The 26297-nt window shown below is 47.9% G+C and overlaps 1 protein-coding gene across 2 annotated transcripts; it reads right to left on the bottom strand.

The window, feature by feature from the left end:
* Nucleotides 1–507: 507 nt before the first annotated feature.
* On the bottom strand, nucleotides 508–26121 carry LOC120056206 (zinc finger protein ZFMSA12A-like). 2 transcript variants are annotated; one of them, XM_039004448.1, is made up of 9 exons: nucleotides 25992–26121; nucleotides 15188–15393; nucleotides 12895–12987; nucleotides 12613–12708; nucleotides 11835–11945; nucleotides 10107–10236; nucleotides 8521–9385; nucleotides 2506–2623; nucleotides 508–2137 (listed from the first exon to the last, which is right to left on the bottom strand). In XM_039004448.1, the coding sequence occupies exons 1-9, from the start codon at nucleotides 25993–25995 to the stop codon at nucleotides 1553–1555; spliced, it is 2208 nt and encodes a 735-aa protein (XP_038860376.1). In that variant the 5' UTR covers nucleotides 25996–26121; the 3' UTR covers nucleotides 508–1552. The 2 variants fall into 2 exon arrangements, with proteins under 2 accessions (XP_038860376.1, XP_038860377.1); XM_039004449.1 differs by having other exon boundaries at nucleotides 15188–15390.
* Between the last annotated feature and the right edge of the window lie 176 nt (nucleotides 26122–26297).

The following is a 26297-nucleotide window of genomic DNA, read 5'->3' as shown; positions in this document are numbered from 1 at the left end:
AGATAAATACAGAACCCTGCAGGGGAGGAGAAGAGATAAGAGACTAGTCAGACATACCTCTATAAATCAACATGGGGGTGTGGTTCATTTACTGCTGAGGCCTTAGAAAACACTGGAACTATCGTATCTCTTGCAGGGTTTGTATAGCTGTGTATGCATGGGCTTGATCTGATGAGTAGAAGGTAATGACGTATGCAGTGACATCACAGGGGGTTGACTACATGATAAAAGCAACTTGGACTTTTCCTATGGGGCAGAACTCACGAGAGACATCAGTTGTATGTTTGATCTTTGACTTCTGTCTACAGCTGTATTTTGATTAAAATTGTTATGATTTATAAGTGCACATTGAGTGTTCCTTATTTGTTAAGTAAACAGAACCAACACATGTGAGATGAACAGAAACTATTTTAACTTGGCATGTGAGATGAACAGAAACACTAGCTACTGCAACCATCCAAAAGCTTCAAACTAAGACATGATCAAAATGATTATAAAAACACCTAGAACTGCAACAAAGAAAAATGTCACTCGTCTCGTTTCCAGAAGCAACACTCGTCTCGTTTCCAGAAGCAACACTCGTCTCGTTTCCAGAAGCAACACTCGTCTCGTTTCCAGAAGCAACACTCGTCTCGTTTCCAGAAGCAACACTCGTCTCGTTTCCAGAAGCAACACTCGTCTCGTTTCCAGAAGCAACACTCGTCTCGTTTCTAGAAGCAACACTCGTCTCGTTTCCAGAAGCAACACTCGTCTCGTTTCCAGAAGCAACACTCGTCTCGTTTCCAGAAGCAACACTCGTCTCGTTTCCAGAAGCAACACTCGTCTCGTTTCCAGAAGCAACACTCGTCTCGTTTCCAGAAGCAACACTCGTCTCGTTTCCAGAAGCAACACTCGTCTCGTTTCCAGAAGCAACACTCGTCTCGTTTCCAGAAGCAACACTCGTCTCCAGAAGCAACACTCGTCTCCAGAAGCAACACTCGTCTCGTTTCCAGAAGCAACACTCGTCTCGTTTCCAGAAGCAACACTCGTCTCGTTTCCAGAAGCAACACTCGTCTCGTTTCCAGAAGCAACACTCGTCTCGTTTCCAGAAGCAACACTCGTCTCGTTTCCAGAAGCAACACTCGTCTCGTTTCCAGAAGCAACACTCGTCTCGTTTCCAGAAGCAACACTCGTCTTGTTCTAGAAGCAACACTCCTCTTGTTCTAGAAGCAACACTCCTCTTGTTCTAGAAGCAACACTCCTCTTGTTCTAGAAGCAACAGTCTTAGTCCTGATAGTAGCAATAAGCAAACATGGCGACGATCCTTACGGAGTTCAGTCAACTACCTCTTAATAGAATTAGCATAAGCAGCCGTCAGAAAATGAAATATGCACCTTTTTATATTGACAACACAGTGTTAAAAGGTAAGTGTTTTCTTTTCAACTGGTTTATTATACAGCAGATACAGACAAATCACTGCTCATATCTACTGACTGGGCCCTGTGAGTCTTCAACTGGTTTATTATACAGCAGATACAGACAAATCACTGCTCATGAGTCTTCAACTGGTTTATTATACAGCAGATACAGACAAATCACTGCTCATATCCACCGCCTGGTCCCCGTGAGTCTTCAGATGTCTCTTCAGGTGACTAAGGCAGGTGTAGGTCTTAGAACAGAGCCGACAGGGGTACGGTCTCACCCCACTGTGATTCAGGATGTGTGTCTTCAACTCCGCCCCGCGACGAAATGCCTTTCCACACTCATGACACACGTAGGGTCGCTCCCCCGTGTGTACCCGCATGTGAAGAGTCACCTGACTGGCCATGGTGAAACCTTTCTCACAGACGGTGCATTTGTACGGTCTCTCCCCGGTGTGTGTTCTCCTGTGGATCTGCAGCTCTCCTGCAGAGCAGAAGGCCTTGCCGCAGTCAGAGCAGAGGAAAGGTTTCTCCCCCGTGTGAGTCCTGATGTGTATCGTCAGGTTTCCGTTGACAGAGAACCGCTTGGTGCAGTAGGTACACTGGTACGGCCTCTCGCCGGTGTGAGTCCGCATGTGGAGCTTCAGGTCCCCTTTACAGCGGAAGGCCTTTCCACAGCTGGGGCAGATCTTGGACCTCTCTTGGGAGTGGCGCTGCTCGTGGCCATGTAGCCAGCCCTAAATAAATTATATTAGACATATTTAAGCTGAATACAATAGAATACCTGGGAGCTGCATGCAATAGAATACAACAATACCTGGGAGCTGAATACTACAGAATACCTGGGAGCTGAATACAACAATACCCGAGCTGAATACAACAGAATACAACAATACCCGAGCTGAATACAACAGAATACAACAATACCCGAGCTGAATACAACAGAATACAACAATACCCGAGCTGAATACAACAGAATACAACAATACCCGAGCTGAATACAACAGAATACAACAATACCCGAGCTGAATACAACAGAATACAACAATACCTGAGCTGAATACAACAGAATACAACAATACCTGAGCTGAATACAACAGAATACCTGGGAGCTGAAGCCCTTTCCACACTGTTCACACTTGTAGGGCTTCTCTTCTCCATCATGGATCTTCTGGTGGGTCCTCAGCTCAGCTATACCTGGGAACGGCCCCTCACCACAGTACCTAAGAATACATAGGATAGCACTTTATAGAAGATAGCCTTTTATTGTCTGTGTCCTATATGACTTCCTGTTCCCCTTTATAGTGCACTACTGTTGACCAGGGCCCATAGAGCTCTATAAAGGGACTAGTCTGCTATCTGGGTCACAGTTATTGTCTTTTCAAAGATATTTGCTTTTCCATTACAGGACATTAAATATAAAACATTATTTACATGCGTCACCAATCATGAATCACAGGGTAGCGTCCCAAATGCAGTACTATTCACCATATAGTGCACTACTTTTAACCAAACCCCTATGGGACCTGGTCATAAGTATACTGAAAAATATATATAAAAACACAAGATGTTAAGTGTTGGTCCCATGTTTCATGAACTGATTTTTTTTTTTAAATCACAGAAATGTTCCATACACACAAAAAGATGATAAAAAAAATAAAAAAATAAAATGGCACAATTTGTTTACACCCCCGTTATTTAGAATTTCTCCTTTGCCAAGATAATTCATCCACCTGACAGGTGTAGCATATCAAGAAGCTGATTAAACAGCATGATCATTACACAGGTGCACCTTGTGCTGGGGACAATAAAAGGGCATTCTAAAATGTGCAGTTTTGTCTCAACACAATGCCACAGATGTCTCAAGTTGAGGGAGCGTGCAATTGGCATGAATGTTAATTTCTACCATAAGCTGCCTCCAAAGTCATTTTAGAGAATTTGGCAGTACGTCCAACCGGCTTCACAACTGGAGAAACCACTCCCCCTCCAATACAGCCACTGATTACCTAGGAGAGGAGAAACCACTCCCCCTCCAATACAGCCACTGATTACCTAGGAGAGGAGAAACCACTCCCCCTTCAATACAGCCACTGATTACCTAGGAGAGGAGAAACCACTCCCCCTCCAATACAGCCACTGATTACCTAGGAGAGGAGAAACCACTCCCCCTCCAATACAGCCACTGATTACCTAGGAGAGGAGAAACCACTCCCCCTCCAATACAGCCACTGATTACCTAGGAGAGGAGAAACCACTCCCCCTCCAATACAGCCACTGATTACCTAGGAGAAGAGAAACCACTCCCCCTTCAATACAGCCACTGATTACCTAGGAGAGGAGAAACCACTCCCCCTTCAATACAGCCACTGATTACCTAGGAGAGGAGAAACCACTCCCCCTCCAATACAGCCACTGATTACCTAGGAGAGGAGAAACCACTCCCCCTCCAATACAGCCACTGATTACCTAGGAGAGGAGAAACCACTCCCCCTCCAATACAGCCACTGATTACCTAGGAGAGGAGAAACCACTCCCCCTTCAATACAGCCACTGATTACCTAGGAGAGGAGAAACCACTCCCCCTTCAATACAGCCACTGATTACCTAGGAGAGGAGAAACCACTCCCCCTCCAATACAGCCACTGATTACCTAGGAGAGGAGAAACCACTCCCCCTTCCAATACATCCACTGATTACCTAGGAGAGGAGAAACCACTCCCCCTTCAATACAGCCACTGATTACCTAGGAGAGGAGAAACCACTCCCCCTCCAATACAGCCACTGATTACCTAGGAGAGGAGAAACCACTCCCCCTCCAATACAGCCACTGATTACCTAGGAGAGGAGAAACCACTCCCCCTTCCAATACATCCACTGATTACCTAGGAGAGGAGAAACCACTCCCCCTTCAATACAGCCACTGATTACAAAAACAAGTCACACATTACCCTGCCCCTTGATCCTGGTTGATGAGTCAATAATCAGCTGCATGTTAATAGCAGTCAGCAGTACAGTCAGCAGTACAGTCAGCAGTTCACACACCAAGTAGACCACTGGGAAGACAGGTAGCACTTAAAGTAGATGGCCCTAGCTAGCAAAAAGACAGTACTAGACCACAACAGATAGACAAAAAAATATATACTTATCACTCCTGGAGATATCAGGAGATATCTGGAGTCCTCTAGCTCTAGAATCACTCCTGGAGATATCAGGAGTCCTCGAGCTATAGAATCACTCCTGGAGATAACAGGAGATATTAGGAGTCCTCTAGCTATAGAATCACTCCTGGAGATATCAGGAGATATCAGGAGACCTCTAGCTATAGAATCACTCCTGGAGATATCAGGAGTCATCAGGAGTCCTCTAGCTATAGAATCACTCCTGGAGTCATCAGGAGTCCTCTAGCTATAGAATCACTCCTGGAGATATCAGGAGTCCTCTAGCTATAGAATCACTCCTGGAGATATCAGGAGTCCTCTAGCTATAGAATCACTCCTGGAGATAACAGGAGTCCTCTAGCTATAGAATCCCTCCTGGAGATATCAGGAGATATCAGGAGTCCTCTAGCTCTAGAATCACTCCTGGAGATATCAGGAGCCCTCTAGCTATAGAATCACTCCTGGAGATATCAGGAGATATCAGGAGTCCCCTAGCTATAGAATATATCAGGAGCCCTCTAGCTATATAATCACTCCTGGAGATATCAGGAGATATCAGGAGTCCCCTAGCTATAGAATCACTCCTGGAGATATCTGGAGGCCTCTAGCTATAGAATCACTCCTGGAGATATCAGGAGATATCTGGAGGCCTCTAGCTATAGAATCACTCCTGGAGATATCAGGAGTCCTCTAGCTATAGAATCACTCCTGGAGATATCAGGAGATATCAGGAGTCCTCTAGCTATAGAATCACTCCTGGAGATATCAGGAGATATCAGGAGACCTCTAGCTATAGAATCACTCCTGGAGATATCAGGAGATATCAGGAGTCCTCTAGCTATAGAATCACTCCTGGAGATATCTGGAGGCCTCTAGCTATAGAATCACTCCTGGAGATATCAGGAGATATCAGGAGTCCTCTAGCTATAGAATCACTCCTGGAGATATCAGGAGTCCTCTAGCTATAGAATCACTCCTGGAGATATCAGGAGATATCAGGAGTCCTCTAGCTATAGAATCACGCCTGGAGATATCAGGAGTCCTCTAGCTATAGAATCACTCCTGGAGATATCAGGAGTCCTCTAGCTATAGAATCACTCCTGGAGATATCTGGAGGCCTCTAGCTATAGAATCACTCCTGGAGATATCAGCAGTCCTCTAGCTATAGAATCACTCCTGGAGATATCAGGAGATATCAGGAGTCCTCTAGCTATAGAATCACTCCTGGAGATATCAGGATATATCAGGAGTCCTCTAGCTCTAGAATCACTCCTGGAGATATCAGGAGTCCTCTAGCTACAGAATCACTCCTGGAGATATCAGGAGTCCTCTAGCTATAGAATCACTCCTGGAGATATCTGGAGGCCTCTAGCTATAGAATCACTCCTGGAGATATCAGGAGTCCTCTAGCTATAGAATCACTCCTGGAGATATCAGGAGATATCAGGAGTCCTCTAGCTATAGAATCACTCATGGAGATATCAGGATATATCAGGAGTCCTCTAGCTCTAGAATCACTCCTGGAGATATCAGGAGTCCTCTAGCTACAGAATCACTCCTGGAGATATCAGGAGATATCAGGAGTCCTCTAGCTATAGAATCACTCCTGGAGATATCAGGAGTCCTCTAGCTATAGAATCACTCCTGGAGATATCTGGAGGCCTCTAGCTATAGAATCACTCCTGGAGATATCAGGAGTCCTCTAGCTATAGAATCACTCCTGGAGATATCAGGAGTCCTCTAGCTATAGAATCACTCCTGGAGATATCAGGAGATATCAGGAGTCCTCTAGCTATAGAATCACTCCTGGAGATATCAGGAGATATCAGGCGTCCTCTAGCTATAGAATCACTCCTGGAGATATCAGGCGTCCTCTAGCTATAGAATCACTCCTGGAGATATCAGGAGTCCTCTAGCTATAGAATCACTCCTGGAGATATCAGGAGTCCTCTAGCTCTAGAATCACTCCTGGAGATATCAGGAGTCCTCTAGCTCTAGAATCACTCCTGGAGATATCAGGAGTCCTCTAGCTATAGAATCACTCCTGGAGATATCAGGAGTCCTCTAGCTATAGAATCACTCCTGGAGATATCAGGCGTCCTCTAGCTATAGAATCACTCCTGGAGATATCAGGCGTCCTCTAGCTATAGAATCACTCCTGGAGATATCAGGAGTCCTCTAGCTATAGAATCACTCCTGGAGATATCAGGAGATATCAGGAGTCCTCTAGCTATAGAATCACTCCTGGAGATATCAGGAGCCCTCTAGCTATAGAATCACTCCTGGAGATATCAGGAGTCCTCTAGCTACAGCAGGTAGCCTAGTGGTTAGAGTGTTGGACTAGTAACCAGCAGGTAGCCTAGTGGTTAGAGTGTTGGGCTAGTAACCGAAAGGTTGCTGGATCGAATCCCTGAGCTGACAAGGTAAAAATCTGTTATTCTGCCAATGAGCAAGGCAGTTAACCCACTGTTCCCCGTGCGCTGAAGATGTGGATGTCAATTAAGGCAGCCCCCCGCTCCTCTCTGATTCAGAGGGGTTAAATGAGGGAGACACATTTCAGTTGAAGGCATTCTGTTGTACAACTGACTAGGTATCCCCCTTTACAACTGACTAGGTATCCCCCTTTCCCTTTACAACTGACTAGGTATCCCCCTTTACAACTGACTAGGTATCCCCCTTTCCCTTTCTGTTGTACAACTGACTAGGTATCCCCCTTTCTGTTGTACAACTGACTAGGTATCCCCCTTTCTGTTGTACAACTGACTAGGTATCCCCCTTTCCCTTTCTGTTGTACAACTGACTAGGTATCCCCCTTTCTGTTGTACAACTGACTAGGTATCCCCCTTTCTGTTGTACAACTGACTAGGTATCCCCCTTTCTGTTGTACAACTGACTAGGTATCCCCCTTTCTGTTGTACAACTGACTAGGTATCCCCCTTTCTGTTGTACAACTGACTAGGTATCCCCCTTTCAGTTGTACAACTGACTAGGTATCCCCCCTTTCCCTTTCTGTTGTACAACTGACTAGGTATCCCCCTTTCCCTTTCTGTTGTACAACTGACTAGGTATCCCCCTTTCCCTTTCTGTTGTACAACTGACTAGGTATCCCCCTTTCAGTTGTACAACTGACTAGGTATCCCCCTTTCTGTTGTACAACTGACTAGGTATCCCCCTTTCCCTTTCAGTTGTACAACTGACTAGGTATCCCCCTTTCCCTTTCTGTTGTACAACTGACTAGGTATCCCCCTTTCCCTTTCTGTTGTACAACTGACTAGGTATCCCCCTTTCCCTTTCTGTTGTACAACTGACTAGGTATCCCCCTTTCCCTTTCTGTTGTACAACTGACTAGGTATCCCCCTTTCTGTTGTACAACTGACTAGGTATCCCCCTTTCCCTTTCTGTTGTACAACTGACTAGGTATCCCCCTTTACAACTGACTAGGTATCCCCCTTTCCCTTTTAGAATGAAGCACTATATAGGGAATAGGGTGCCATTTGGGACGGTAATCGTGTCATGTTAATTAGCGTAATCGTGTCATGTTAATTAGCGTAATCGTGTCATGTTAATTAGCGTAATCGTGTCATGTTAATTAGCGTAATCGTGTCATGTTAATTAGCGTAATCGTGTCATGTTAATTGGCGTAATCGTGTCATGTTAATTAGCGTAATCGTGTCATGTTAATTAGCGTAATCGTGTCATGTTAATTAGCGTAATCGTGTCATGTTAATTAACGTAATCGTGTCATGTTAATTAGCGTAATCGTGTCATGTTAATTAGCGTAATCGTGTCATGTTAATTAGCGTAATCGTGTCATGTTAATTAGCGTAATCGTGTCATGTTAATTAGCGTAAGAGTGTCATGTTAATTAGCGTAATCGTGTCATGTTAATTAGCGTAATCGTGTAGTGTTAATTTGCGTAATAGTGTACTGTTAATTAGCGTAATCGTGTAATGTTAATGTACCTGCAATTGAAGCCCTTCTTCCTGGTGTGGGTTACCAGGTGTTTCTTTAACGAGTTGTGCCACTTGAAGTTCTTCCCACACTGTGGACATTCAAACTTGGGCGCCGGCGCTTTGCTACCACAACACCGGTGGCTGACCCGCTCTCTGACCGACCCAAAACTGCTTCCGCATTTAATACAGACATAGGCAGCGTTGGAGCACTGTGTCCGTCGATGGGTGGACATCTCCGAGGACCGTCTGAAGGTCTTACCACACTGGGAACACTTGTAAGGGTTCTCCCCTGTGTGGAGTCTCTGGTGCTCCAGCATCTTATAGCGGTAGATGAAACAACGGCCACATTGGGGACACCTGTGGGCCACGCGCCGCCGCGGCTGCTCTGATGACACACCGGAGGAGGCTGATATGGTGCTCGAGGTGGATGTTGAGGTGGTGTCCTGGGCAGACACTGAGGTGGAGGCTGAGGCAGCTTGTTGGCTGGCTGATGGTGCCGTGTCTTGTTCAGCAGTTTGAGGAACAGTATTGGTGCTCAGACAGTATTGGTGCTCCGTGTCTGCTGCTGTCCTTCCTACACTTTGTCTTTCCACAGCTTTCTTCTTCACGTCCTTCTGGTTATCCGTTCTTTGAGGACCTCCTTGGTTTTCTACTGAATCTGTTCCAATCATGTTTTGATCTATACTTGTTTTGGACTTAGCCCATTGGCCACTCAAATTGTCAGTCATAGTCCCCTGGTTATCTCTGACCTGCAGGGGCGGGTTCTCACAGTCAGGGAAGGCTTTGGATTCGCTGGCGCTGTGGTGCGAGGCATTGCCCAGTCTCAGTGAGGGGGATAAGGATAAGAGGAGGTGGTCCTCTATCTGCGAGGGAGCTGAACAGTGACAACCAGGACCAATGGAAAGAAGATGGGAAACAATTGTGAGATTATTATATAGGTTATAAAATGATTAAGGTTATATTGGCGTTGTATTTCATCTACAGATTGTCAGACGGGGGGTGTGTACCGGGCGGGGGGTGTGTACCGGACGGGGGGTGTGTACCGGACGGGGGGTGTGTACCGGACGGGGGGTGTGTACCGGACGGGGGGTGTACCGGGCGGGGGGTGTACCGGGCGGGGGGTGTGTACCGGACGGGGGGTGTACCGGGCAGGGGGGGCGTACCGGGCGGGGGGTGTGTACCGGACGGGGGGTGCGTACCGGACGGGGGGTGTACCGGGCAGGGGGGGCGTACCGGGCGGGGGGTGTGTACCGGACGGGGGGTGCGTACCGGGCGGGGGGGGGGGGGGGGGTGTACCAGGCGGGGGATGTGTACCTAATGGCAGCGGATTCCCTCTATCAAAGGTGTCAAACTATTCCATGGACGGCCCAGTTTTTCACTCCTCCCTTGTACTCGATTGATCAATTAAAGGTCACTGATTAGTTACCCTCACCTGCGTGTCAAAGTTCATTGGACACAAATTGAAAGGAAATAACAAAGACAAGCACACTCAGCCCTCCATGGAATGAGTTTGACACCCCTTCCCTATAGAGTACACTACTTTTGAGCAGAGCGCTAAGGGAATAGGGCCATTTGGGACTCAGACAGAGGCTTACCGCTCTTGGGCAGCTTGAGTTTCCCGTGGCACTGTGGGTTCTGTAGCAGGGACTTCAGGTCCTCTGCATGGGAGACACTGCACAGGAAGTCCCCCAGGACAGAGGGGGCAGCACTGATCAACAAAGCAGTCTAGAGACAGCAGAGAGAACACTGGTGAAAATTATTGTGATGACAAAGATTTACATATATGCAATTTTCTTAAATGTTTTACCTTAGTGAATCCAGTTTACCTGTTCAGAACAAGAAATAGCTATTGTTTCTCTATGTTACTGTGGCTCTGTGTCCGTCTGTCTGTACCTGTTACTGTGGCTCTGTGTCCGTCTGTCTGTACCTGTTACTGTGGCTCTGTGTCAGGTCTGTACCTGTTACTGTGGCTCTGTGTCCGTCTGTCTGTACCTGTTACTGTGGCTCTGTGTCCGTCTGTCTGTACCTGTTACTGTGGCTCTGTGTCCGTCTGTCTGTACCTGTTACTGTGGCTCTGTGTCAGGTCTGTACCTGTTACTGTGGCTCTGTGTCCGTCTGTCTGTACCTGTTACTGTGGCTCTGTGTCCGTCTGTCTGTACCTGTTACTGTGGCTCTGTGTCAGGTCTGTACCTGTTACTGTGGCTCTGTGTCCGTCTGTCTGTACCTGTTACTGTGGCTCTGTGTCAGTCTGTCTGTACCTGTTACTGTGGGTCTGTGTCCGTCTGTCTGTACCTGTTACTGTGGCTCTGTGTCAGGTCTGTACCTGTTACTGTGGCTCTGTGTCCGTCTGTCTGTACCTGTTACTGTGGCTCTGTGTCAGTCTGTCTGTACCTGTTACTGTGGCTCTGTGTCCGTCTGTCTGTACCTGTTACTGTGGCTCTGTGTCCGTCTGTCTGTACCTGTTACTGTGGCTCTGTGTCCGTCTGTCTGTACCTGTTACTGTGGCTCTGTGTCAGGTCAGTCAGTCTGTACCTGTTACTGTGGCTCTGTGTCAGGTCAGTCAGTCTGTACCTGTTACTGTGGCTCTGTGTCAGTCTGTCTGTACCTGTTACTGTGGCTCTGTGTCCGTCTGTCTGTACCTGTTACTGTGGCTCTGTGTCAGTCTGTCTGTACCTGTTACTGTGGCTCTGTGTCAGGTCTGTACCTGTTACTGTGGCTCTGTGTCAGGTCTGTACCTGTTACTGTGGCTCTGTGTCAGGTCTGTCTGTACCTGTTACTGTGGCTCTGTGTCCGTCTGTCTGTACCTGTTACTGTGGCTCTGTGTCAGGTCTGTCTGTACCTGTTACTGTGGCTCTGTGTCCGTCTGTCTGTACCTGTTACTGTGGCTCTGTGTCCGTCTGTCTGTACCTGTTACTGTGGCTCTGTGTCCGTCTGTCTGTACCTGTTACTGTGGCTCTGTGTCAGGTCAGTCAGTCTGTACCTGTTACTGTGGCTCTGTGTCAGGTCAGTCAGTCTGTACCTGTTACTGTGGCTCTGTGTCAGTCTGTCTGTACCTGTTACTGTGGCTCTGTGTCAGTCTGTCTGTACCTGTTACTGTGGCTCTGTGTCAGTCTGTCTGTACCTGTTACTGTGGCTCTGTGTCCGTCTGTCTGTACCTGTTACTGTGGCTCTGTGTCAGTCTGTCTGTACCTGTTACTGTGGCTCTGTGTCAGTCTGTCTGTACCTGTTACTGTGGCTCTGTGTCAGGTCTGTACCTGTTACTGTGGGTCTGTGTCAGTCAGTCTGTACCTGTTACTGTGGCTCTGTGTCAGGTCCGTCTGTACCTGTTTGAAGTCAGGGACGGGCAGCAGCTCCTCCAGTCTGGACAGCAAATGACACACCAGAGTCTGCAGCGCCGAGTCAAAGTTAGGTCCATACTCCACGGGGAACACAACCTATTGTACACGAGAGACTTACAACCTGTTTCAATAGTCTAAAACTGCATACTTCCTTGTATTTAGGTTAGCACTAAACATGAGGCCAACTTGATCTGATTATGTGCAGTGCATCAGTTGGGGATCTGTATCGGTGTGACTTGGAGAAGCATCATACCTTGAAGAAGTGTTCCCTTCTATCTGGGTCTTCCACTAGGCTCTATCATACCTTGAAGAAGTGTTCCCTTCTGTCTGGGTCTTCCACTAGACTCTATCATACCTTGAAGAAGTGTTCCCTTCTATCTGGGTCTTCCACTAGACTCTATCATACCTTGAAGAAGTGTTCCCTTCTATCTGGGTCTTCCACTAGGCTCTATCATACCTTGAAGAAGTGTTCCCTTCTGTCTGGGTCTTCCACTAGACTCTATCATACCTTGAAGAAGTGTTCCCTTCTATCTGGGTCTTCCACTAGACTCTATCATACCTTGAAGAAGTGTTCCCTTCTATCTGGGTCTTCCATAAGACTCTATCATACCTTGAAGAAGTGTTCCCTTCTATCTGGGTCTTCCACTAGACTCTATCATACCTTGAAGAAGTGTTCCCTTCTATCTGGGTCTTCCACTAGACTCTATCATACCTTGAAGAAGTGTTCCCTTCTATCTGGGTCTTCCACTAGGCTCTATCATACCTTGAAGAAGTGTTCCCTTCTGTCTGGGTCTTCTACTAGGCTCTGGATCAGCTTCAGGAAGTTGGCTTCAGCAAATTCAATCGCGGCATCGTTTGACTGCAACACATAAGGGTCCAGACAAATATCACAAGCTGCACAGTGGCGGTGCCTAGTCCTGGAGAATCTCCTTTGAAAGTGCTTTTTAGTCCAGGACAAGGCTTAGTCTGTGTCTGGGAAACTGGCCCTTACTGCTTAAGAGAGCAGACTTGTCAGAATTACGCACCAGTTGATTAAAACACTCACCTGTTTGAGACCAGATGCTGTGATTCTATCCAGGTGGGTTTGAACAGCCTTGAGGTCATCAGGACATCCAGACCCTAATAGTTGTAGACTCACCTGAGACAAGAACCAAACAGGTATTAACTGTTACATGAATTCAACCCATATATGTAGCCTCCAATCACAGAACCTTGATAAACCATAAGTGATACTAGCAAGAGCAGTGGGTATTTCTTCTATCCCCATGCACCCGCAACAAACTGACTTACATGTCCGACTTCCTATTTTTAGCCTCCAATCAAAAAACCTTCCAGGTGATTGGCCTGAGCAAGCTGCTAATCTGGACCCCAGATTGAATTTGAGTGAGTTTGTTATTTGGGGTGTGTGACGTAGAAGTCCGTCACTGGCCGCGGGCAGCATTTGGTTCTTTAACGCACGCACACATTCATCACTCCTCCCTGCTCCATTATAAGATAAGTTAACAATGTGGGTCGACACACAAATTAACTTCTGTCTTAGTACATACATTTCACACTTGTCAGTGTTCATATTTAAGATATGCAATATTTATAATACTTATCAATGTTGTGGATGAGTTCTTTGTTTGTTTGTTCTGTTCCTCTCTCTCCATCTCGGTAGCTTCCGGCTATGCTGGAAAAGGACCCGAGCTAAGGGAATTGGGCTGGCTTTATAGTGCCTGTCCCAAATGGCTCATTAATGCATATGGGCATATTGAAAGATACTGTCAGTAGTGATGTAATGTTGTAAATGTTATGTTGTGGTATTGTTTAAAAAACGTGTTGCAATGTATATCCTTTAGTAGGTTTAGTTAATGGAAAATGTAGGTTTGTATAGTTAATTGCTTAATTAATTAGTGTTAATTGTTCTGAGGGGAGGGGCTAGCCCTACAAAAGGAGCCTCTCTTTCAGTTCATGAGAGGCATTTTGGATTGAGCTGTGGATGGGGCAGCATTGTTTTAAGCTGTCCCATAAGGTAGACGTTTGATGGCAGTACTGTTGTTTTTTGTTCCGGAATCACCTTGTAAATAAACACCTTTGCACAGAAGAACTTTTGTGGTTCCGCCATCTTTTTATTTTGATAGAGGTTAGGTTTTCCAGTTTAGCCTTCTGGCCTACTCTACGTGACATATGGTGGCAGCGGTGGGATGGCGCACCGCAAATCAGTGAATTCCAACAAGAGAGGTAAAGGAATGCGTACAGGATTGCGTTCTCAACAGCAGCATCAACTGTCAGAAAAGGTACCTGAAGTTGAACCGGGGTGGAATACCATGGAATCGTCTGGTGAAGAAGAGGTCAAGTATGAAAAACTAAGAGCCCGACCAAGGGGCCAAACACAACCAGAACCGGATGAGCTACCGGTTGAACCAGCAGATACAGCCATAAAAGACCAGCTGACTGACGGACCAGTTCGGGGACCAGAACCACACCCAACCATGATAGCCCTTTTCCAGCAACTTTTCACCTGCCTTGAGAGGAGGGACGAAGACCTCAAGCAGGAGTTACGTGGCCTACGCCAATCTATCCTCACAGCTCCTCACCAAGCGGAACTCATCAGTGAGAGCCCAAGATTGGGTCTGCCAACACCAGGACGACAAAGGCTCGACGCAGCAGGGACTTCAACTCCACAGCAGGCTCCCCAAGCAGTAATGAGGCCAGCACCAGGAGACCAGTCCAGCAGTGTTAACGTCCATCTTCCAGCATTCCTGAGGAAGGAGCCAAAGATGCCCTCATACCAGCAGGGGGAGGACATTGAAAACTACCTGCTGAGGTTTGAGTGCATGGCTAAGACGTGGCAGTGGCCTGAGGTAGAGTGGGCCTGCAGGCTTGTCCCATTGCTCACGGGCAAGGCCTTACAGGCTTACACAGCAATGGATGAGGGGCTGTCCAATGTCTACAAGGGCTTGAAGGAAGCGCTGCTGGTGAAGTTCGATATCTCACCGGAGACCTACCGTCAACGCTTCAGAGTTGCATCGACGCCATCGGGTGAGTCGCCGACAGAGACGTACCACCGCCTCAAGGGTCTCTACCGACGATGGGTTCGACCGGAAGAGAAGACACAGGACGAAATCGGTGAGGTCATCATCCTCGAGCAACTTCTACAAGTTCTACCACACGACATTCGAACCTGGGTCCGAGAGCACGAGCCCAAGGACGGGCTTATGGCGGCCAAGCTTGCACTGCAATACCTTAATGCACGTAAAGGGGGCCCACTCTGTGATTCTGCACTGAGCCTTGCTGAAACCTAGACTCTCGAAACATGCTGGGAATCTCTTACAATCTATCCGGGAGTCTCTTACCCGTCCTCTGAGTGCCAGGGTCAGCAGCCACCTCTGTCTATTGGACAGGAGATCTGGAACCGCCTCTGTGACCATGGAAACAAACTCCTCCAATTTCCCATACTGATTTATGTTGCCCTGGCGCACCACCTGCCACATGAGTGCTGACATCATCCGGAGAGGAGGAACCAGGACACCTAGGGAGAGCAGAGGAAAGGGAGATTCTGCTAGGAGGGGGAAAGAGAGGAGAGAGATGGAGAGAGAGGAGGTTGGGACACAGGAGGGGGAAAGAGAGGAGAGAGGAGGTTGGGTCACAATCCTTTTCCCTTCTCCCGGACTTGTGCGTTCCTTCATTTGTCGTCCAAAGAGAAGCCATGGGGATATCCAGTACCAGTCAAAAGTTTGGACACACCTACTCATTCAAGGGTTTTTCTTTATTTTTACTATTTTCTACATTGTAGAATAATAGTGAGGACATCAAAACGATGAAATAACACATATGGAATCATGTAGTAACCAGAGAAGTGTTAAACAAATCAAAATATATTTTATATTTGAGATTCTTCAAAGTAGCCACCCTTTGCCTTGATGACACCTTTGCACACTCTTGGCATTCTCTCAACCAGCTTCATGAGGTAGTCACCTGGAATGCAATTCAATTAACAGGTGTGCCTTGTTAAAAGTTACATTTGTAGAATTTCTTTCCTTCTTAATGCATTTTGAGCCAATCAGTTGTGTTGTAAAAAGGTATTTATTTATTTAACCTTTATTTAACTATGCAAGTAAGTTAAGAACAAATTCTTATTTACAATGACGGCCTACCCCGGCCAAACCCTAACCCCGGCGACGCTGTGCCAATTGTGCGCCGCCCTATGGGACTCCCAATCACGGCCAGTTGTGATACAGTCTGGAATCGAACCAGGGTATGTAGTGACGCCTCTAGCACTGAGATGCAGTGTCTTAGACAGCGAGTGGCGCAGCGGGGTGGTATACAGAAGAAGAAGAAAAAGAAGATAGCCCTATTTGGTAAAAGACCAAGTCCATATTATGGCAAGAACAGCTCAAATAAGCAAAGAGAAACGGCTATCCATCATTACTTTAAGGCATGAAGGTCAGTCAATCCGAAAAGTTTCAAGAACATTGAAAGTTTCTTCAAGTGCAGTCACAACAACCATCAAGCGCTATGATGAAACTGGCTCTCATGAGGACCGTCACAGGAAAGGAAGACCCAGAGATACCTCTGCTGCAGAGGATAAGTTCATTAGAGTTACCAGCCTCAGAAATCGCAGCCCAAATAAATACTTCACAGAGTTCAAGTAAGACACATCTCAACATCAACTGTTCAGAGCAGACTTCGTGAATCAGGCATTCATGGTCGAATTGCTGCAAAGAAACCACTACTAAAGGACACCAATAAGAAGAGACTTGCTTGGGCCAAGAAACACAAGCAATGGACATTAGACCGGTGGAAATCTGTCCTTTGGTCTGATAAGTCAAAATTTGAGATTTTTGGTTCTGCCCGCTGTGTCTTTGTGAGAGACACAGGTGAACGGATCATCTCTGCATGTGTGGTTCCCACCGTGAAGCATGGAGGTGGTGGTGTAATGGTGCTTTGCTCGTGACACTGTCAGTGATTTATTTAGAATTCAAGGTACGCTTAACCAGCATGGCTACCACAGCATTCTGCAGCGATACGCCATCCCATCTGGTATGAGCTTAGTGGAACTATCATTTGTTTTTCAACAGGGCAATGACCCAAAACACACCTCCAGGCTGTGTAAGGGCTGTTTGTCCAAGAAGGAGAGTGATGGAGTGCTGCATCAGATGACCTGTCCTCCACAATCACCTGACCTCAACCCAATTGGGATGGTTTGGGATGAGTCGGACCGCAGAGTGAAGGAAAAGCAGCCAACAAGTGCTCAGCATATGTGTGAACTCCTTCAAGACTGTTGGAAAAGCATTTCTCATGAAGCTGGTTGAGAGAATTCCAAGAGTGTGCGAAGCTGTCATCAAGGCAAAGGGTGGCTACTTTGAAGAATCTAAAATACATTTTAACACTTTTTTGGTTACTACATGATTCCATGTGTTATTTCATAGTTTTAATGTCTTCACTATTGTTCTACAGATGTAGAAAATAGTAAAAATAAAGAAAAACCCTGGAATGAGTAGGTGTGCCAAAACGTTTGACTGGTACTGTATATATGGGGGATTGGAAGTGATGCAGACAATTTCATTACAATCTAATCCCTAAAAAAAAGTATCTACCCCCTGGACCTCTAGCAGTGTATAACGAAGACAGAGGACTGGCAGTTTCTGGACCTCTAGCAGTGTATAACGCGGACAGAGGACTGGCAGTTTCTGGACCTCTAGCAGTGTATAACGAAGACAGAGGACTGGCAGTTTCTGGATCTCTGGCAGTGTATAACGAAGACAGAGGACTGGCAGTTTCTGAATCTCTAGCAGTGTATAACGAAGACAGAGGACTGGCAGTTTCTGGACCTCTAGCAGTGTATAACGAAGACAGAGGACTGGCAGTTTCTGGACCTCTAGCAGTGTAGCAGGTGAACGGATGATCTCCGCATGTGTGGATCCCACCGTGAAGCATGGAGGAGGTGGTGTAATGGTGCTTTGCTGGTGACACGATCTGTGATTTATTTATAATTCAAGGAACACTTAACAAGCATGGCTACCACAGCATTCTGCAGCTATCCGCCATTCCATATGGTTTGCGCTTAAGTGCGACTATCAATTGTTTGTCAATAGGACAATGACCCAACAGGCTAAGTGGTGTGTTGCATATCGTTTATGAGTTGGCCCCACATGTTTATGAACGGCTGTGTCCTACGTTGTTAACGGCCATTATTAAAGAGTCTGTACATTGAATTTCAGCTTCTTGCAATTACAGGAAGTGACTTAATTGAGTCGAAAAAGAAAGATTTACTCCAAACACCCGAACAGGCCCTCATCCCCATCATTTGCAGGAGAAAAAGACAGAGATTTTGCGGAGGGAGATCGTGGTGCCTTGTGAGGATCAGGCGACGAGTGTCTAATCTGCCTTTTCCATCCGTACTGGTCGCCAACGTGCAATCGCTGGAAAATAAATGGGACAAACTAAAAGCACGTATATCCTACCAACGGGACATTAAAAACGGTAATATCTTATGTTTCACCGAGTCGTGGCTGAACGATGACATTAATAATATACAGCTGGCGGGTTAAACATCAAGTATCGTCAGGATAGTACAGCAGCCTATGTATATTTGTAAACAACAGCTGGTGCACGATATTTAAGGAAGTCTCAAGGTTTTGCTCGCCTGAGGTAGAGTATCTCATGATAAGCTGTAGACCACACTATCTACCTACAGAGTTTCTATATTCTTCGTAGTTGTCTATTTACCACCACAAACTGTTGCTGGCACTAAGACCGCACTCAATGAGCTGTATACGGCCATAAGCAAACAGGAAAACGCTCATCCAGAGGCGGCGCTCCTAGTGGCCAGGGACTTTAATGCAGGGAAACTTAAATCAGTTATACCTAATTTCTATCAACATGTTAAATAGGGGAAAAAACTCAAGACCACCTTTACTCCACACACAGAGACAGACACAAAGCTCTCCCTCGGCCTCTGGTGCTCCAGTATCTTATAGCGGTAGATGAAACAACGGCCACATTGGGGGCACCTGTGGGCCACGCGCTGGCGCGGCTGCTCTGATGCAAATCTGACCATAATTCTATCCTTCTGATTCTTGCTTGCATGCTTACAAGCAAAAATTAAAGCAGGAACCACCAGTGACTCGGTCAATAAAAAAAAGTGGTCAGATGAAGCAGATGCTAAACTGCAGGACTGTTTTGCTAGCACAGAGTGGAATATGTTCCGATATTCTTCTGATTGCAGTGAGGAGTACACCACATCAGTCATTGGCTTCATCAGTAAGTGCATCGATGACGTCGTCCCCACAATGACTGTACGTACATACCCCAAACAGAAGCCATGGATTATAGGCAACATCCGCACTGAGCTAAAGGGTAGAGCTGCCGCTTTCAAGTAGTGGGACTCTAACCCGGAAGCTTATAAGAAATCCTGCTACGCCCTCCGACGAACCATCAAACAGCAAAGCGTCAATACAGGACTAAGATCGAATCGGCTCAGACGCTCGTTGGATGTGGCAGGGCTTGAAAACTATTACAGACTACAAAGGGAAGCACAGCCGAGAGCTGCCCAGTGACACGAGCCAAACAGACGAGCTAAATAACTTCTATGCTCGCTTTGAGGCAAGTAACACTGACACATGCATGAGCGCATCAGCTGATCCGGATGACTGTGGGATCACGCTCTCGCAGCCAATGTGAGTAAGACCTTTAAACAGGTCAACATTCACAAGGCCGCAGGGCCAGACGGATTACCAGGACATGTACTCCAAGCATGCTCTGACCAACTGGCAAGTGTCTTCACTGACATTTTTAACCTCTCCCTGTCTGAGTCTGTAATACCAGCATGTTTCAAGCAGACCACCATAGTCCCTGTGCCCAAGAACACTAAGGTAACCTGCCTAAATGACTACCGACCAATAGCACTCACGTCTGTAGCCATGAAATGCTTTAAACGGCTGGTCATGGCTCACATCAACACCATTATCCCAGAAACCCTAGACACACTCCAATTTGCATACCACCCCAACAGATTCACAGATGATGTAATCTCTATTGCACTCCACACTGCCCTTTCACACCTGGACAAAAGGAACACTTGTGAGAATGCTATTCATTGACTACAGCTCAGCGTTCAACACCATAGTGCCCTCAAAGCTCATCACTAAGGTAAGGACTCTGGGACTAAACACCTCCCTCTGCAACTGGATCCTGAACTTCCTGATGGGCCGCCCCCAGGTGGTTAGGGTAGGTAACAACACATCCGCCACGCTGATCCTCAACACGGGGGCCCCTCAGGGATGCGTGCTCAGTCCCCTCCTATACTCCCTGTTCCTCATGACTGCACAGCCAGGCACGACTCTAACGCCATCATTAAGTTAGCCGATTACACAACAGGTGACCGACAATGATGAGACTAGAGGTCGACCGATTAATCGGAATGGCCGATTAATTAGGGCGATTTCAAGTTTTCATAACAATCGGAAATCGGTATTTTTGGGCGCCGATTTGCCGATATTCCCAGGTAAGAAGTTTTAGGTTGTAGTTAATATAGGAATTATAGGACTATTTCTCTCTATACCATTTGTATTTCATACCTTTGACTATTGGATATTCTTATAGGCACTATAGTATTGGCAGCCTAATCTCGGGAGTTGATAGGCTTGAAGTCATCAACAGCGCAATGCTTGAAGCACAGCGAAGAGCTGCTGGCAAATGCAGGAAAGTGCCGTTTGAATGAATGCTTACGAGCCTGCTGCTGCCTACCACCGCTCAGTCAGACTGCTCTATCAAATCATAGACTTAATTATAAAATAATAACACACAGAAATACGAGCCTTAGGTCATTAATATGGTCAAATCCGGAAACTATAATTTCGAAAACAAAACGTTTATTTTATCTAACAGGTGGCATCCCTAAGTCTAAATATTGCTGTTACATTTCACAACCTTCAATGTTATGTCATAATTATGTACAATTCTGGCAAATTAATTATGGTCTTTGTTAGGAATAAATGGACTTCACACAGTTCGCAACGAGCCAGATGAGAAATTAACAGGCACCGCATCGATTATATGCAACGCAGGACAAGCTAGTTAAATGAGTAATTTCATCAACCAGGTGTAGTTAACTGGTGATTATGTTAAGATTGATTGTTTTTTATAAGATATGTTTAATGCTAGCTAGCAACTTACCTTGGTTCCTTGCTGCACTCGCGTAACAGGTAGTCAGCCTGCCACGCAGTCTCCTCGTGGAGTGCAATGTAATCGGCCATAATCGGTGTCCAAAAATGGTGAATACCGATTGTTATAAAAACTTGAAATCGGCCCTAATTAAATCAGCCATTCTGATTAATCGGTCGACCTCTAGTTGACACTCATCTTTTCACACCGCAAAGCCTGCAGGGAACATGGCCAATTAACAAATGCATCAATTGTTTGATTCTAAACTATTTGCAAAAAACGTGACAGGATGACGTTTTCCTATGATATCATGTTGGCAGAACATACTGTAGCGACCCTGCGTTTATAAGCACGGATAAATCGTTACCACTGTTGTTCCATGGAATGTGCACGTTGCTGCTAACTGACACCCTTTTGTCTTGAATAACACACATGTAGCTTGGCTACTGTAGCAAGCGAGAAGGGTGAAATTGCAGCCCCTAATTGAGGGCGTTCCTGCATGTGGGCATTCCTACATATGCAGGAACCCCTCTTTATTCTTCTATTGGTCCATTTTTAAGCTAGGACTCTGGTACGGAGGTGGGGGCGCAGGTGTTCGGCAGGCGTTAGCAAAGGACTCTGGGTGCTAGCTAGCTAGAACTCTGGTAAACAGCAGACGGGAGGCAGGATAAGTAGGTAGCCAGCTAGGTAGCCAGCTAGGACACCAGTAGATAGTTTCCTTCACCCCTGCCTGCCGGGCACTGCTTTTCTGTTAATGTTAGTGAGGGCAGGCGGGAGCGAAGGTACACAGTGTGCGGGAGCGAAGGCCACTGTGCTAGCTAGGAGGACTCCGGTACACAGCAGGTAGGAGCGAAGGCCACTGTTCTAGCTAGGAGGACTCCGGTACACAGCAGGTAGGAGCGAAGGCCACTGTTCTAGCTAGGAGGACTCTGGTACACAGCAGGTGGGAGCGAAGGCCACTGTGCTAGCTAGGAGGACTCCGGTACACAGCAGGTAGGAGCGAAGGCCACTGTGCTAGCTAGGAGGACTCTGGTACACAGCAGGTAGGAGCGAAGGCCACTGTGCTAGCTAGGAGGACTCTGGTACACAGCAGGTGGGAACGAAGGCCACTGTGCTAGCTAGGAGGACTCTGGTACACAGCAGGTGGGAGCGAAGGCCACTGTGCTAGCTAGGAGGACTCTGGTACACAGCAGGTGGGAGCGAAGGCCACTGTGCTAGCTAGGAGGACTCTGGTACACAGCAGGTGGGAGCGAAGGCCACTGTGCTAGCTAGGAGGACTCCGGTACACAGCAGGTAGGAGCGAAGGCCACTGTGCTAGCTAGGAGGACTCCGGTACACAGCAGGTAGGAGCAAAGGCCACTGTGCTAGCTAGGAGGACTCCGGTACACAGCAGGTGGGAGCGAAGAACACTGTGCTAGCTAGGAGGACTCCGGTACACAGCAGGTGGGAGCGAAGGCCACTGTGCTAGCTAGGAGGACTCCGGTACACAGCAGGCGGGAGCGAAGGTACACAGTGTGCGGGAGCGAAGGCCACTGTGATAGCTAGGAGGACTCCGGTACACAGCAGGTAGGAGCGAAGGCCACTGTGCTAGCTAGGAAGACTCCGGTACACAGCAGGTGGGAGCGAAGGCCACTGTGCTAGCTAGGAGGACTCCGGTACACAGCAGGTGGGAGCGAAGGCCACTGTGCTAGCTAGGAGGACTCCGGTACACAGCAGGTAGGAGCGAAGGCCACTGTGCTAGCTAGGAGGACTCTGGTACACAGCAGGTAGGAGCGAAGGCCACTGTGCTAGCTAGGAGGACTCTGGTACACAGCAGGTAGGAGCGAAGGCCACTGTGCTAGCTAGGAGGACTCTGGTACACAGCAGGTGGGAGCGAAGGCCACTGTGCTAGCTAGGAGGACTCTGGTACACAGCAGGTGGGAGCGAAGGCCACTGTGCTAGCTAGGAGGACTCTAGTACACAGCAGGTGGGAGCGAAGGCCACTGTGCTAGCTAGGAGGACTCTGGTACACAGCAGGTGGGAGCGAAGGCCACTGTGCTAGCTAGGAGGACTCTGGTACACAGCAGGTGGGAGCGAAGGCCACTGTGCTAGCTAGGAGGACTCCGGTACACAGCAGGTAGGAGCGAAGGCCACTGTGCTAGCTAGGAGGACTCCGGTACACAGCAGGTAGGAGCGAAGGCCACTGTGCTAGCTAGGAGGACTCCGGTACACAGCAGGTGGGAGCGAAGGCCACTGTGCTAGCTAGGAGGACTCCGGTACACAGCAGGCGTGAGCGAAGGTACACAGTGTGCGGGAGCGAAGGCCACTGTGATAGCTAGGAGGACTCCGGTACACAGCAGGTAGGAGCGAAGGCCACTGTGCTAGCTAGGAGGACTCCGGTACACAGCAGGTAGGAGCGAAGGCCACTGTGCTAGCTAGGAGGACTCCGGTACACAGCAGGTAGGAGCGAAGGCCACTGTGCTAGCTAGGAGGACTCTGGTACACAGCAGGTAGGAGCGAAGGCCACTGTGCTAGCTAGGAGGACTCTGGTACACAGCAGGTGGGAACGAAGGCCACTGTGCTAGCTAGGAGGACTCTGGTACACAGCAGGTGGGAGCGAAGGCCACTGTGCTAGCTAGGAGGACTCTGGTACACAGCAGGTGGGAGCGAAGGCCACTGTGCTAGCTAGGAGGACTCTGGTACACAGCAGGTGGGAGCGAAGGCCACTGTGCTAGCTAGGAGGACTCTGGTACACAGCAGGTGGGAGCGAAGGCCACTGTGCTAGCTAGGAGGACTCCGGTACACAGCAGGTAGGAGCGAAGGCCACTGTGCTAGCTAGGAGGACTCCGGTACACAGCAGGTGGGAGCGAAGGCCACTGTGCTAGCTAGGAGGACTCCGGTACACAGCAGGCGGGAGCGAAGGTACACAGTGTGCGGGAGCGAAGGCCACTGTGCTAGCTAGGAGGACTCCGGTACACAGCAGGTAGGAGCGAAGGCCACTGTGCTAGCTAGGAGGACTCCGGTACACAGCAGGTGGGAGCGAAGGCCACTGTGCTAGCTAGGAGGACTCCGGTACACAGCAGGCGGGAGCGAAGGTACACAGTGTGCGGGAGCGAAGGCCACTGTGATAGCTAGGAGGACTCCGGTACACAGCAGGTAGGAGCGAAGTCCACTGTGCTAGCTAGGAGGACTCCGGTACACAGCAGGTGGGAGCGAAGGCCACTGTGCTAGCTAGGAGGACTCCGGTACACAGTAGGTGGGAGCGAAGGCCACTGTGCTAGCTAGGAGGACTCCGGTACACAGCAGGTGGGAGCGAAGGCCACTGTGCTAGCTAGGAGGACTCCGGTACACAGCAGGTAGGAGCGAAGGCCACTGTGCTAGCTAGGAGGACTCTGGTACACAGCAGGTAGGAGCGAAGGCCACTGTGCTAGCTAGGAGGACTCTGGTACACAGCAGGTAGGAGCGAAGGCCACTGTGCTAGCTAGGAGGACTCTGGTACACAGCAGGTGGGAGCGAAGGCCACTGTGCTAGCTAGGAGGACTCTAGTACACAGCAGGTGGGAGCGAAGGCCACTGTGCTAGCTATGAGGACTCTGGTACACAGCAGGTGGGAGCGAAGGCCACTGTGCTAGCTAGGAGGACTCCGGTACACAGCAGGTAGGAGCGAAGGCCACTGTGCTAGCTAGGAGGACTCTGGTACACAGCAGGTAGGAGCGAAGGCCACTGTGCTAGCTAGGAGGACTCTGGTACACAGCAGGTAGGAGCGAAGGCCACTGTGCTAGCTAGGAGGACTCCGGTACACAGCAGGTAGGAGCGAAGGCCACTGTGCTAGCTAGGAGGACTCCGGTACACAGCAGGCGGGAGCGAAGGCCACTGTGCTAGCTAGGAGGACTCCGGTACACAGCAGGTGGGAGCGAAGGCCACTGTGCTAGCTAGGAGGACTCCGGTACACAGCAGGTAGGAGCGAAGGCCACTGTGCTAGCTAGGAGGACTCCGGTACACAGCAGGTAGGAGCGAAGGCCACTGTGCTAGCTAGGAGGACTCCGGTACACAGCAGGTGGGAGTGAAGGCCACTGTGCTAGCTTGGAGGGCTTCGGTACACAGCGGGCGGAGGCAGGGGCAACATCGGTAGCTTGCTAGGACACCGGTAGACAAGTGTCATTCGCCCCCGAAAAACTCAGATAGTACTTTTATTTCCTTTTTGACCCACATTTTAAATCACATAGACAATTGGGAAATCCATCATATCAAAAGTGTAACACAAGCATGATGATGGCGTGCTCGAGGGCGGTGTTCATACAGGAACCAATGGAATGTTCGAGGGGGGACGCAGGGATCCTGAAAACGCAGGGATGCATACATGCTGTAATGCCCAAATTGTGGGCAGTAATCACACACTATTGTCACAGATAGAACAATGAGGCAGATATTTCACCGGATGTACAAATGTAATTCGTCCCGTTTGCGTTTCCACTCACTACCAAATATGGTGCTGAGAGGAAGCCCAGTGGCTGGCAGTAGGAAACGATGGAGCGAGATTAATTATGGCCAACATTCTGCTAATTTTCTCATCGATAAAACATTTGGATCTCCATACAGTTTTCTGTTTCCAAAACTAGAATCTGTAACAAACTGCGTTTTGTAGACTTTACCCTTTGCTTTGCCAAAGTTATAAAAAAAAATATTTCCAAGGAGCGCAAGGACGAATTGAGTTACTGCACACGCGCACTTCACATCGTAGGCGTTCCCTAACGGAAATATGCAAATAAATGCTAGAATGCGCCAATAGGATGTCAGTAGCTCGTCCTTGGCTCAGCCCACCTCCTTGCTTGTACTGCCCATTATGATTTGTTAGATCCCATTGGAAACAACAGGCTCTGGTCTATCTTGGGTTAGTTATAAAAATATATGTCCTATTGTAGCTAGCTAACACAAGTATTGGCTTGAGGGCCGAAGCCACTGATACACTAGTTACCAAAAGAACAATGAAATGTGTACATCAGCTAATACATACCCATATTTCACCTCTAAAGAACGTCTTGCTTCGGATTTGTATAAAGAGAAATGGAAGGAATGGCTAATGTAACAAATATACTAGCTAGTTAGCTATCCTAGCCAGCAAAGAAAACACCTTTTCGGCTTCTTCTTCATCGTCGGCGTAGAACGCGTACTTCCGTAAACGGTCCTGCTGCTTCTTGTCAAAATAAAAGTCTCATGTTTCTTTAAGAGGTATTTTCTCTTTGATAAAAAAGATTTCTCCACCTTCAGTCATTTTCTTTCAAATCATGATCAGGAATACAATATTTATAAAATGAGAATA

This window comes from Salvelinus namaycush, chromosome 11 (genome assembly GCF_016432855.1).
Source record: "Salvelinus namaycush isolate Seneca chromosome 11, SaNama_1.0, whole genome shotgun sequence".
Classification (NCBI taxonomy): Eukaryota; Metazoa; Chordata; class Actinopteri; order Salmoniformes; family Salmonidae; genus Salvelinus; species Salvelinus namaycush.
This window is presented reverse-complemented; position numbering and strand designations above follow the sequence as displayed.